This window comes from Diceros bicornis, chromosome 10 (assembly GCF_020826845.1).
Source record: "Diceros bicornis minor isolate mBicDic1 chromosome 10, mDicBic1.mat.cur, whole genome shotgun sequence".
Classification (NCBI taxonomy): domain Eukaryota; kingdom Metazoa; phylum Chordata; class Mammalia; order Perissodactyla; family Rhinocerotidae; genus Diceros; species Diceros bicornis.
The window spans coordinates 4,796,779-4,810,639 of record NC_080749.1 but is presented as its reverse complement, the minus strand read 5'-3'; the positions used below and the strand labels follow the sequence as shown (position 1 = coordinate 4,810,639).

Sequence of the window (13,861 nt, the reverse complement as noted above, 5' to 3'; positions counted from 1 at the left end):
AAAATAGTGGGAAATAAATTTGTTTTTTTCTATTTCTCATTGCATTCGATTAATACACTTTAAATTATATTTGATGTTGTTGCAGATCTAAGTTTCCAGACTGCTGCCCGAATCTTGGCTGCTCCTGTTGAGTTAGCTTTGGTGGTTATGAAGGATATTAGTCAAAATTTTCCTACCAAAGCCAGGTAACATAGAGTAATAAGGCTTTGAGACGTTCTTCTCCTTAATGTATACCTAATTATCTTCATGTTTATGTGCAAAGTGAAGCAATATGAAAATGCTTAGAAAATCAAAGTTCTCTTACTACCGGCACCATACTGCTAATGGTGTTGTCTTTCTGAGAAGGCGGCAAGAGCTGGCATTGTGTGGTTGAGGGGACCATCTAGCTTGTGTTCTTGGCACTGCCACTTGATAGTTGTGTAAACTGTGCGAATAAACCACCTCTCTTTACCTCACCTTCCTTAGCAGTGAAATGGAAATAACAGCACCTACCTTTCAGGGTTGGATGAGTTAACAAAATCTAACGTATGCAGACGTAACTAATCCAGAGTCTGGTGTGGACAATAGTGTTTTTCTTTCTGAAGAGTTTCATATATATCATCTTAATTAATCTTGATGAAGAAATGAGTTATAGAGGCTGGCTTGTTTATAGTGACAGTGGTTTTTTTTTTTTTTGTGAGGAATATCAGCCCTGAGCTAACGTTCAATGCCAATCCTCCTCTTTTTTTTTTTTTTTTTTTTTGCTGAGGAAGATTGGCCCTGAGCTAACATCCATGCTCATCTTCCTCTGCTTTATATGGGATGCCGCCACAGCATGGCTTGACAAGCAGTGTGTTGGCACACACCCAGGATCCAAACCTGCGAACCCCGGCCACTGAAGCGGAATGCGTGCACTTAACTACTTGCGCCACTGGGCCAGCCCTGACAATAAGATTTTAAATGCAGTTTTCCTGATAATTGCTTTCTATTGTGTAATGTTCCTCCACATCTCATAAATGCAAGGCAAAATTGTTTCACAAGCCAAACTTTTAGAAACTAATGACTATAATGATTGTCAGTCTTTTTCTTGAGTTACTGAGTGAACTGTTTTGACTTCTGATATGAGGTGTTTTGTAAATAAATTTATTTGATGAGTCTTGGAAAATACTTCTTAGATAGGAGGTGTAAATCATATATTGCATTCTCGTTTGGTCCAGCATGCTATTGAAGATGTATATGCAGGATTCTGCCTCTACTCTATGCACTTAAATAGGATGAACACTCTGTTGCTGTAATTTATTTTAACATTATCCTTTAGCCTGTAAGCTTAGAGATCATATACAGGAATAGAGTTACGTATATTCAACTAAGATCTTGGAAATAACTGTACTTGCCTTAAAATGCTGCTGTTATTGCTACTTTTCCTTGGTGTTGTATCTTGTAATAATGAAAAAATATACACATTTGAGAGGAGAAATGTGTTTATCAATTGTAAAGGTTTGAGGTTTTGTCCATTTAGTTTTTTTTGTTGTTGTTTATTGAGCAATGTGTTGCTTCATACTTAAATATAGTGAAATTAGAGACATTTATATGAGATATTAAACCAAGCACTAATCATGTTTTGTTTCCTTAGAGCAATAACAAAAACAGCTGTGAGTTCAAACCTTAGAACCGAAGTGGAAGAGAATCAGAAGGTAGTGACCAATGGAAAATAGTGGCCGGTCTGTTTCGTGTCGTTTAAAAGGAGGAAACCTGAGTTAAATCAGTGACATTTAACGGTTTTACTCTTCTTTTATCAAAGATGGTAGCATTTTGATTCATTTTGTAATCTTTTTTATGTTTTTAATCAAAGTTGAATATGAATATAATTCAGAGTATCAAATGGTGCCACCAGTTGGGTTAGAAAAATAGCACCCCTTTAACATGTCTCACTCCCAGTTGTGTTTCCTTCCTAGAAGCATCTGCTTCCCACTCTTCGCTGATTCTTTGGGTATTTATCCCCAGACTTCTAGCAAGCTTAAATTGGTACTTTATTTTTCAGTTTCAGACTTATGTATTGGCCTCCTATGACAAGGATGAGGTTCCTCTTCCTTTCACTGCCCACCGCCCCCCATGTCGACCATTACTCCATATTGGCACTTTCCCAATCTCTACACCTTCGCTGTATTTTTATGTCGTTATTTTACCAATTTTTGATCTGCTCCACTGTGGACTGGTTGTTCTTTATGTCTAGTGCGTACCAGGATAACTGGGAAAGGAAAGAGCTTCCTTTCACCTCTTTTGTTGGATCTCCTAGTTTTTGGCTTCCAAGTTGTCTTTGTTTTTGGTTTACTCCCTTATTTTGGTGCAGCAGTCATTCTTTTAAGAAAAGTTGCATGCAAAGTAAATTTCAGACTCTGAGAAATCAATTCTCCATTTCCATTTTTATTGATAGCTTGCCTGGATATAGAATTTTAGCAGAAATAGAAGTATAATGATGTACACCTGAAATTTATACAATGTTATAAACCAATGTTACCACAATAAAAAAAAATTTTTAGAGTGGAAGTCATTTAGAAATTTGAAGTAATAGCTCCTTGGGATTTTGGTTTCCATTGTGGCTATTGAGAAGTCTGAAGCATTTATATGAGATCTGATTTTTCTTTCTGGAATCATCTAGGATCTTTTCTTTGACCCCAGTAATCTGAAATTTCACAACGATATGCCTTTTTAAAAAGTCTGTATACTTTTGGGTGGTTGGTGGGCTCTTTAAATCTGGAAAATAGTTTCCTTTAATTTGGGTAAATTTTCTTGAGTTATTTCTTCCCTTTGTTTTGTCTTTTCTGTTTTCCTAGAACTCTTTTAAGATGTTGCACGTCCTTTACTAGTTTGGCCTAATTTTAAAAAATCTTTGTGTTCCTATTTTCCAACTCTTTTGTCTTTTATTTTTAAACTTTCTGGGAAGGATTTTCAATCCCTTTGTTGAGATTTTTCCTTTAGTTGTCAGGTTTTTAATTTCCAAGGGTTATTGTTGTTCTTGGATTCTTCTTTTTTGTGTGTGTGTGTGTGTGTGTGTGAGGAAGATCAGCCCTGAGCTAACGTCCATGCCAATCCTCCTCTTTTTTTTTGTTGAGGAAGACTGGCCCTGGGCTAACATCCATGCCCATCTTCCTCCACTTTATATGGGACGCCGCCACAGCATGGCCTGACAAGCGGCGCATCGGTGTGCGCCCAGGATCCAAACCCGGGTCACCAGCAGCGGAGCTCGTGCGCTTAACCACTACGCCACGGGGCTGGCCCCTGGATTCTTCTTTTTATGGTGTTCTTGTATCTTTCTGAAGATATCAATGTGCATGTATGTGTTTTCTTCTCTCTGCATAGTCTGTTTCCTCTTAAGTTGCCTTTCTTTTTGTCTTGGTCTTTTGTCTTTAATGTTAGAGGCTTTCCTTAGATTCTAGTGATCCGTAACCAGCTGCTCATATTGAACAGTGAGGCAGTAACAGCTGACTGGAAGCCTTAAGGATGAGGCTTTTTGACTGTAGGCTATACTGGTATGGCTATTTCCTAGGGAACGCCGGTGACAGTGTTGTTAAATCTTTCCTCTTGAGCTGTTCAGTCCCCAGGAAAGGATCTTCTAATCTTCTGCCCGGAGGGTGAAGTCTGGCTGCCAGAGTGTAGAAGCCCAGTAGGGAAGAGCATTTGGTAACTTCCACTCAATACCCCTGTTTTCAGTATAGAGTCCTCACCCTCAGTTGTGCTTCATTTCCCATAGTTCCCAGATTTTCTGTTTTACTCTTTCCAGGGAATGAGCCTCCATGTTTTTGGAGTAGAGGGAGTTGTGACAGCTGTCACCTGACTGTGTGAAATCAGCAGGGGAGTCTGGGGGCTCTTTTCTTAAAAAGGCTTTCTATCAGATCTCGTACTTTAGGCTAATAATTACCCCTCGTACACATGTTCTTTGTGCTGCCAATTCCTGAGCCTTTGGGGTGTTCCACAGGCAGCTCAGGGTTCTGGTTGGCTTCTCCTGCCGTCAGCCCAGTGTCCAGCTCTCAGCGTTGCTGATGGTGGCTGCTCACACGTCTCCTTTCCAGCTTCCAAAATTAGTTGCCTTTTTTCTTTTCTGTTTTCTTTGTCATTGTGGATTTATAACTTTAAAAGAGCCCCTTTTTAAAAAACTGACATTTCAGAAGAGTTTCAGGAGGGAAAAAAAAGAAATAATTGTGTTAAATCTACTCTCTTTACCCCAGATTTTCTTCACTTTTATGTATTTTAATTAAATAGATCTGAGGAATAAGTAAATCAAATATATCTCAAATATTTACTAATTGAAGAAACTTTGACAGTTTTTATTTACTTAATTTTTAATTTCCAGAATAACAATATCAAATCTTAATTTAAGGACTTTTTTCTCCCCAAGGAAGATAAAACATTAAGTTATACAGGCTATATATTAGTGCCTCCTGGATTCTTCATTTTTTTGAATAAGATATTTTACTAAAGTATAAAGTACAAAAGTATAAAACACATACAAAAATGTGCACAAATCCTACATCTTTAGTGTGATGTATTTTCACAAAGTCAACACACCTGTGTTACCAGCATCCAGAGCTAGAAATAGATATGAGCTGTGGTGACCAGCTCAGAATCAGCCTTTCTTATAGTCAAAGGTGCTGTACTCGCAGCCTGGGAGTGAGTGGACATGGAGTTTTTCTCTGCCATGTAAGAAATTCTAATTCTCATTGATGCAATTCTCCATTATCTTGCTTGCCATTTAATCCTGGCAGAGCAAAGAAGCAAAAACCATGCCTTCCTCATTGTTTTGTTTTGTGTTTTTCCCATGCAATACTAGATCTTAAAGTTTATTTCTCTTAGTCCACTGACTACTGAGAGATGAAGGAGCTCAGCATTCCCTAGTAGTTCCTTCCCAGAAAGGAAGCTCAGTTCGTCCCCCAGCCCTGGGAGAACTAAAGGGTTAAGTTCTGTCCCTAGTATCTGATTAGTTTCTTCCCTTCTCTATTGTGTGGAATTGCTCCCTCTGTGGATTAGCTCCTGAATATGTGAATAACAGTACCAAATTCCTTGGAGAGAAAGAGGAATTGAATGGAGAGGATATGAGCCAATAGTAACTACAATATGGCATCACGTGTTTCTGATGGGTCAGGCAGGTCTTGAGGGCTGCAGGTGCTGCACAGTCATGTGTGTGCCAGGGCGGCCACCGTCTCAGGGAGCAGCAGTTGGTTGAAAAGGCCCCCCAGAGGCCAGGTCTTGGAGAGCTGGGTTGCGTGTAGGTGCTGTCCTCAGCACAGCAACTAGAAGTTTCTTGGTATGCCTTAGTTTGATGGTTTAAGGGAGTTGTGGGCTTTTGAAGCACTTTTAGATTAGATCCCTGGACTTCATCAAGAAGGCACCTGACCCTCAGCACTTGGCTTATTTACACGCCCCTCCCCCCATTACACAACCTTATAGGAAACGGTTGTGTAAATCATTGTTAGAAGGAGGGAGGGAAGGAAGAAGGGAGGAGAGCTGTAGCCACATAAACCAGCAGGTTCATTACAGTGTAGTAAATGCTAATAAGGGTCTCTGGGAGTACCTAAAGGAAATCTGGACACAGTCTTAGGGTTTCCTATAGTGAATAAGAGGATGTCAATATTTGTATGTGTAATAAATCCAGAAGCGTGGAAATTTTTGTTAAACATCTTCTTCCTGCTCCTTAATACTTTTTTTTAATATTTCAGTATTTCAAGGGCACTTTAGGATTACAGCCTGGAGAGTCAGCGCTGTTCATCAATGGACTTCATATTGATTTAGATACACAGGATATATTCAGGTATGGATAATATTTTTCATTCTCTGAAAAGTTTTTTATAATGTGTAGTTCCTTGTGCCATGTTCAGATTGTTGTTCCTTCTTGATGTGGCTTGTTGCAAAGCCTGACGGCTTCCAGGCCCAGTGTGTGTGTTCAAGTCGGCCCGTGTCTCACAGGTGGACAGGAGGGTGCTTTGCCATTCTTTATCATAAAATGTACACTTAAGGCCTTGGGCATTTAAGGCCCAGTGTCTTTCAAGGACACCCTTTTAGAGCTATAGTTTTCCTGTTAACCATAGAAACAGAAAAGAGCAGGGTTTTTTGCTTCTGGGAGCAGTGTGAAGTAGGTTTGTTTGAAATGCTGTCTCTGGTGTCTCAGAAGGTGTTCTTACATATATTATTTGAATACTTACCTTTTTGTTTTGTTAAAATGTGGTTCAAGACTAAATTGCTCTAAATTGTCCTCAGGAATTTTTGTGGGAGGCAGTGGACAGTCAGAATTCAGATTTTATCCTTGTAATTAAAATGGACACAGTTGACACTATGGCTTCATAATAGTAAACACAAAAGCTATTGCTAATACTTCAGAAGGAGCAGTTTCTACAGTAAGATATTTTTTACATTAATTATTTTAATTGAACTTTTATGTCTACATATTACTTTACAGAGCTAGTGAAAAATTAGTAAAGGACATTTTAGAAGATTGCCCATATTTTTTGTTAAAATATATATGTGTATCTTGACTACTTGCTTATTGTAAACAGTTTTAAATAATTCAGAGATGAAGGAACTAAGCAGTAAAATCTTCATCCCATCTTCTTATTTCTTCCCCCTCCCCCAGCAAACCTCTAAGTGGGCTGTGAATTTCTCCAGACCTTTTTCTGTGGTCTCATGTGTGTGTGCCTGTGTAAATTGATACTGATGTTGACACACATATTAAACATATGTAACCTAGTATTTCTTTTTTTGTTTGTTTTTAATAAACTCTTTATTTTCAGATATTTGTAGATTCATATGCATTTGTGAGAAATAACAGAGATTACACAGAGTAACATAGAGAGTATTTTTAAAAACATGCAATGTAAAATCCAGATTTAGGATTATTTCATCCTCAAATTGTGTGTTTACATTTAGAGATAACATTTATACACAATGTATAGAAATACCTTGATAAGTGTAAGTTAACGTGAAGCACGGAGCAAGTCTTGCCTGCTTTGTTCTGCATACATGGACAAGACGGAGTAAGAAGAGCTCCCTTTTTTTTGCTGAGGAAGATACGCCCTGAGCTAACGTCTGTGCCAGTCTTCCTCTTTTTGCTGAGGAAGATATGCCCTGAGCTAACGTCTGTGCCAGTCTTCCTCTTTTTGCTTGAGGAAGATATGCCCTGAGCTAACGTCTGTGCCAGTCTTCCTCTATTTTGTATGGGTCGCTACCACAGCATGGCCACTGAGGAGTGGTGTAGATCTGTGCTCGGGAACTGAAGCTGAGCTGCTGAAGTGGAGTGTGCCAAACTTAAGCTCTAGGCCACGGGGCTGGCCCCCAAGAGCTCCCTTTTTTGATTCCTCAACTAGTTTGATAGGGCATTCAGTTTGAAGTGATTAATGTTTTTCATGGCGAGGAGTTTTTCTAAAGCTTTTTCTACTAAAGACCTGTTTCCTTTTCAGTCTGTTTGATGTATTGAGGAATGAAGCTCGAGTAATGGAGGGTCTGCATAGACTGGGAATAGAAGGCCTTTCTCTGCATAATGTTTTGAAACTGAACATCCAGCCCTCTGAGGCTGACTATGCCGTAGACATCAGGAATCCTGCTATTTCAGTAAGTATTCCGTTAGAGTGTCCACGGGGCATTCTGGCCAGGTATTGTATTATGGTTTTCTCATTTGTCTTTTGTGAGAAGTAGATTATTCCTACCACTCTTTTCTTGGCGTCAAACAAAGATTTGCAACAATTGCTTATGTGGAGCTACGGATATATAATAAAGGAGGCTCTTAAGTGCACCAGAAAGTTGAGTTATTATGTTCAGTGTGGTTAAGACAGTGATTTTTTTCCACTTTCATATCCCTCTAGGATTCAGCTGAGCATCTCTTGGAAAAGAAGGTTTAGTTTGTGTTTTCTCAGTTGTATACAAGTCTTGTGTGATTTTGTTTAAAAATATCAATTTTTAGCTCCTAACCTTTAAAAGGACTTTGGTATTTTCTATGTGAAGGGTGTATGTAGATTAAAATCTGCTGCCTGATGTCTGAGCCTTTGTCTCCTCATGTGCAGAAGGGGTGGAGGGAGTAGAGCCCCTGTGGGCAGGCGTGGTACAAGTGAGAGCAGGCGAGCTGCGCCTGGCACACCCCGCACTCCAGTCCTTTTTCCTTGGTTTCTGTACTGTATTTATTTTAGGGAAAACTTTTGAAAGAAATGATGCAGAATGTAGATGATCACTACTTGAATTCTCACTAGGTGATATAGCTGTTATTTTGGTGGTACTGTTATGTCATTTGTTTTTCTGTTAAAAATGTTTTTAATTACAAAGAGTAAGGAGATCAACATAATTAACAACCATATGACCCATCACCATACTTACTAAATGTTAACATTTAATCATTTTGTGTCGGATCTGTTGTTTTCTTGGAAGAAAAAAACGTTTCAGTCAAAGCCCGCTTTATTTCCCAGTTCTTCCCCCCTCCTCCTTGCAGGTAAATTTCTCTTCTGGAGTTGGTGTGCATTCCTCTAGTCCCTTATTTTATCATTTTATTACCTATTGTATCTTTTAAACATTTGAAAAATGCCATATCAGTATCCTTCATCAATTTCATTTGTTACTCAACGGTTTTTTTTTTTTTGTGTGAAGAAGATCGGCCCTGAGCTAACATCTGCCAATCCTCCTCTTTTTGCTGAGGAAGACTGGCCCTGGGCTAACATCCATGCCCATCTTCCTCCACTTTATATGGGACGCCACCACAGCATGGCCTGACAAGCGGTGCGTCGGTGTGTGCCTGGGATCCGAACTGGCGAACCCCGGTGTTCGCCACAGCGGAGCGTGCGCACTTAACTACTTGCGCCACCAGGCCGACCCCTCAACAGTTTTTTCAATACTTACGTAAGTGGATACATATAGATCTAGTTTATTGTATCACGTTTTGTATTTTACTTTTTTTTCTTTTTTTTTTTTTTTGCTGAGGAAGATTTGTTCTGAGCTGACATCTATTGCCAATCCTTCTCTAGTTTGTGTGTGGGCCACTGCCACAGCATAGCCACCCATGAGTGGTGTAGGTCTGCGCCTGGGAACTGAACCTGGGCTGCCAAAGTGGAGTGCGCTGGACTTAACCACTAGGCCAGTGGAGCTGGACCTGTATTTTACTTATTTTTAAAAAATCTTTTATACATGCACAGTTTAAAATTTAAGACATACAAGAGAGTATATATTGAAAAATCTCATCACCCAGCTGTCTAGTTTCTCCCCAGAAGCAACAGGCATTATCAATTACTTGTGTATCCTTCCAGAAATGCTCTGTGTTTACACCAGCAAGGTAGTACACACGTACTTTCCCACTCTGCCCTTTTTGTATGAGTGGTACACACTTTATTTATGTATTGCTCTCTTTATGGACATGAAGTTGTTTCTGAGTTTTTGCTGTTATAAGCAGTACTGTAATGGCTCTTTCTGTGCCTCTCTCTTTGTGCATACATGTGAGAATTTATCTAAGGTAGATAACGAGTACTCAGTGGTAGGTAGCAATTGAGTCTTCAACTTTATTAAGTCGTCTTCTCTCAAGTGACTGTTCCGGACACCAGCATTGGGTGAGAGTTCCCATTGCTCTTTATCTTTGCCTGTTCTTGGATATTGACAAACTTGTAAGTTTTTTTCAGTTTAATGAGTGTGAAATTTCCTTGTGGTTTTTTAGTGTATAGTTCTCAGGTTACTAGTGAAGGTGTAATCTTTCCTTGTGTTAATTGCCCACTTGAATTTCTTATGTAAATTTCTTATTTATATTCTTGACTCATTTCTATTTCTCATGTTGCTTGTCCTTTTTTATTGATATGTTAGATTTCTATACATATTCTTGGCACTAGTCTTTTATTCGTTTTGTAGGTTGCAAATATCTTCTTCTATTCTGTGGCTTGTGTTTTAGTCACTCATTTTTCTATTTGATCCTTATATTTTTGAAAATGATCTTTTTCTGTGTGATTCTTCTTAAAAATATTTAGTCTTATTGCTATTTCTGCAAATTTCCCTAGTGGTGACTAAAGTGTATGCACCATGCTGTTATTTTTTTTCTAGTGGATCAACAACCTGGAGGTCGATAGCAGATATAATTCATGGCCTTCTAGTCTACAAGAGTTGCTTCGACCCACCTTTCCTGGTGTTATTCGACAGATCAGGAAAAACTTGCATAACATGGTAAGTAACACTCCTCGTGTCTAGCTGTGAACTCTGTTTCTCCCTTCCCTTCTTCCCTACCTTTTAGTCATGTTTAGAATGTTCACTTCTCTCCTTTACTAGCTGTTTCTCCCCACTTACCACCATGAAATATGCTCTTTTTCTAGCCCATACTCAAACCAAAAGGGTTTTGAAAAGAATTGATCGTTTGTAGGGCTGTGAGATGTCCTTGTATAAGGAAATGCTCCTCTTCCTTATCCTGAAGGTTTAGACTGCGTTGTTTTAGTTTTAAGATAGTTCTTCTTTTTACTCAGATGAATATGTTGCTACTGTTTTTCTTGAGTATCTTAATCCCTAAAATTTAATTGTTCAGTTTATTCCCTTAAATAAATCTTTCCGTCAGCTCCCACTTGTTATCCTCTCCCACTTGTTATTCTTTATTTCACAGCTTTAGGGAGAGAGAGGAAGAGCATTCTTAGTTGGCTCTTTTTTCCCCCTCTCATTTCTTTCTCTTTCCTCATGTAGCTCCTAAAGAGATAGAGGGAGGGTCGGCTTCCTCAGAATTTGCAAGGGGAAGTATCCTCTGTACTTTTCTCACTCTTGAAACCACTTTTTTCCTTCCCAGTCAAAATTTCAGTCTCTTTTTCTCTTACCATATATCTGAACTTTATTAAATGAGATTATGTATATATGTGTATATAATTTTTTTTAAAGCACATTATGAGAGTTTAATGCTGGATAGCTATTACCATGGTCTAAAAATTGAGTTCTAAATGAATTCTTAATTCAGAGATCCTTAGAAATGAATACATGAAAGCTGATCTCCATTTTCTAAGGTGGGAGAGTTAATAAAACTTGGGTTTTGTTAGGTGTAGTAAAAGACTAGGTATTAGAAATCTGGAATGTACAATTCCCGTGTCATTAGCATAAGACCATGAGAAAATCACTGAGCCTTTCAGTACCACATTGTTTGCGCATAAAGGAGGGGTAACTGCTATTTGTATAACTCCTCTTTTGTGTGGTTCAAGTAGCTAGAAAAAGATTGCCGTAAAGTATAAACACTAAGGGCATTTTTATTGGCCCAGTGACATTTGAATAAATGTCATTTCATGAGTTCCTTTCCTTTTCCCCCTGTAGGTTTTCATAGTTGATCCTGCTCATGAGACCACAGCGGAGTTGATTAACACAGCTGAGATGTTCCTCAGTAATCATATACCACTAAGGTAACACTTGTATTGATTTGGTGATGTATCTAATTTAGCTGAGGTTTTGTTTGTCATTCTTAAATGCAAGTCTAGTACTACTGAATTAAAGGATGATTAATAGTGGGGATCGTTAATGGCAGTTTTATCTTTTGCTCAGTATGAAGACAGTATCTTTTGGGACAAAGAATTTGATTCTCCATGAATAGAAGCTTACTACCATTGAATTATTCATAAATAGTGTGTATAAAAATAAATTGTGGTCTCAGCGTGCTTCTGAATGAAAGGGAGTTTTCCTAGGTGAATATCCACATCACAATGCCTTTTGCACTTTCAGCAGAGCTAAAAAGCTTTGCCAACAACTTTGTTAGACTGTCAAGGACTAAATGTATACACAGCCTTTGGTAGATGCAAACAGACACGTTTATTTTGCTTGTCTTGCCAAATCTACCAACAGGGTACTTGAGTGCCTCGGTTTCCACTGTGCCTTTTAAGAACAGTGATTTAAGGTTTTACGTATAGCTGTTAAGATATTCTCACTTACATTCTGAATAATACCTGGTAATTTTACATGTTGATATAACTGCAATTCTTAGAAAACATGAAAATAAAGAAAAGAACTCTTTAGCTAACAAACGTTGTTGTGTGTTCCATACCCAGCTCTGAGCTAAATGAGCCACTTTCCTACCTTCTTGGGAAAAAACACCGTTCATACTCGCAGACACTTTAAGAAATATGTGATTAGGTGTTAGGTTATGTCCTACTAGTTCTAAGTGCTTTAGAATTTCAGAGAAACAAAAGATTATAGACTGAGATATTTGGGAAAGACAAAAGTTTCATGGAAAAGTTGGATTTCAGATAGACTTTGAAGAAAATAGAGAGTGGTTTTCATTGATGGAAAAGCAGGGATTTTGAGTTTAGTGAAATTTTTCATGTAAAGCATGAATACCACCTGGTTAGGTGGAGGAATAAACTGCTGGATTACAGCCAGAGCTATGTTTTGATTAAAGGAGAAATATAAGAACAAGGAAGAAGTTGGCTCATGGTGTGCAGTGGGCACTGATTGACTATTTATTGCATTGCACCGAGGGACAAGAACAGTGGTCTTCAGATTGCAAAGGAGAGGAGAAGGCACTTACCGTGTAGGCAGCAGAGGTGTGTTGTCAACAGTCGGTGGAGAGACCCGAGGCAGGCCGGCTGTCGTTTCACTCGTTGTTGGAGTTGATGTGGTACACTGAGATGTGGATGGGCCGATGAGAGGAGGGGACAAACCTGAGAGACGTGCTAGTGGCACTTCATGAGGGCCTGGGCCTGGGAGAAACAGAAGAAGCTTGAATTTTGGCTTAGCTAATAGAAAAACTCTGATGGCCTTTCTAGAAATTAGAAACTTGGGAAGGGGAATTACTTTGTGAGGAGATAATTAGGTTCTAGCCCTTATTTTTGTTTTCATAAGGCTAATATTTAGGTCATTTAAATCTGTCTGAAGCCTACTCATATGATTTCTATCATAAATGGAATTTTAAAAAACAAAGACAATTTTCATCTAAAAACAAACCCTCTCGCCACCCCCATCCACATATACACACATTGTACACATACCTCCCAAGAGCATGATGTATATGTTTATATTTTCTTTTTCTATTTTTAGACTATACCTTTTTTTATTTTAATTAATAGGCTTTGTATTTTTTAGAGCAATATTGATTGATTAACCAGTATGATGCATTATTCTTAACTAATGTCCGTGGTTTACATTAGGGTTCATTGCTTTGTATTGTATATTCTATGGGTTTTGACAAATGTATAATAATGACATGTTTCTACCATTACAGTATCATACAGATTAGTTTCACTTCCCTAAAAATTCCCTGTGCTCCACCTTATCTGTCCCTCCATGCCTGCCTCCCAGCCCCTGGCCAGCACTGATCTTTTTACTGTCTCCATAGTTTTGCCTTTTCCAGAATCATGACGTATGTCACTTTTTCAGATTGGCGTCTTTCACTTAGCAATATGCTTTTAAATTTTGCCATGTCTTTTTGTGGCTTGATAGCTCATTTCTTTTTATCATTGAATAATATTCCATTATGTGGATGTACCATAGTTTTTTTAATCCATTCACCTGTTGACAAACATTTTGGTTGCTTCCAAATTTGGGCAGTTATGAATAAAGCTGCTATAAACATCTGTGTGTAGGTTTTTGTATGGATATAAGTGTTAAGCTCATTTGGGTAAATACCAAGGAGTGTGATTTCTTTGTCTTATGGAAAAGTGTGTTTATTTTTATAAGAAACTGCCACACTGTCTTCCAAAGTGGTTGTACCATTTTGCATTCTCACCAGCAATGAATGAGAGTTCCTGTTGTTCCACATGCTCTCTAGAATTTGGTGGTGGTAGTGTTTTGGATTTTAGCCCTTCTAATAGGTAGGTAGTGGTATCTCATTGTGGTTTTAATTTGAAATTTCCTAGATGTTGAGCATCTTTTTATATACTATTTGCCAAATGTATGTCATGTTGGGTGAGGTGCCTGT

At 38.4% G+C, this 13,861-nt stretch overlaps 1 protein-coding gene across 4 annotated transcripts in view; it reads left to right on the top strand.

The window, feature by feature from the left end:
- Positions 1–13,861, top strand: part of UGGT1 (UDP-glucose glycoprotein glucosyltransferase 1) — a 114,390-nt gene that overhangs the window by 25,745 nt on the left and 74,784 nt on the right. For all 4 annotated transcript variants that reach the window (XM_058548725.1, XM_058548724.1, XM_058548723.1 and 1 more), the window contains 6 exons: positions 86–185; positions 1,613–1,673; positions 5,694–5,785; positions 7,428–7,578; positions 10,033–10,152; positions 11,269–11,354. In XM_058548725.1, coding sequence (XP_058404708.1) covers positions 86–185; positions 1,613–1,673; positions 5,694–5,785; positions 7,428–7,578; positions 10,033–10,152; positions 11,269–11,354 — 610 coding nt within the window. The remainder of the gene's footprint in view (positions 1–85; positions 186–1,612; positions 1,674–5,693; positions 5,786–7,427; positions 7,579–10,032; positions 10,153–11,268; positions 11,355–13,861) is intronic.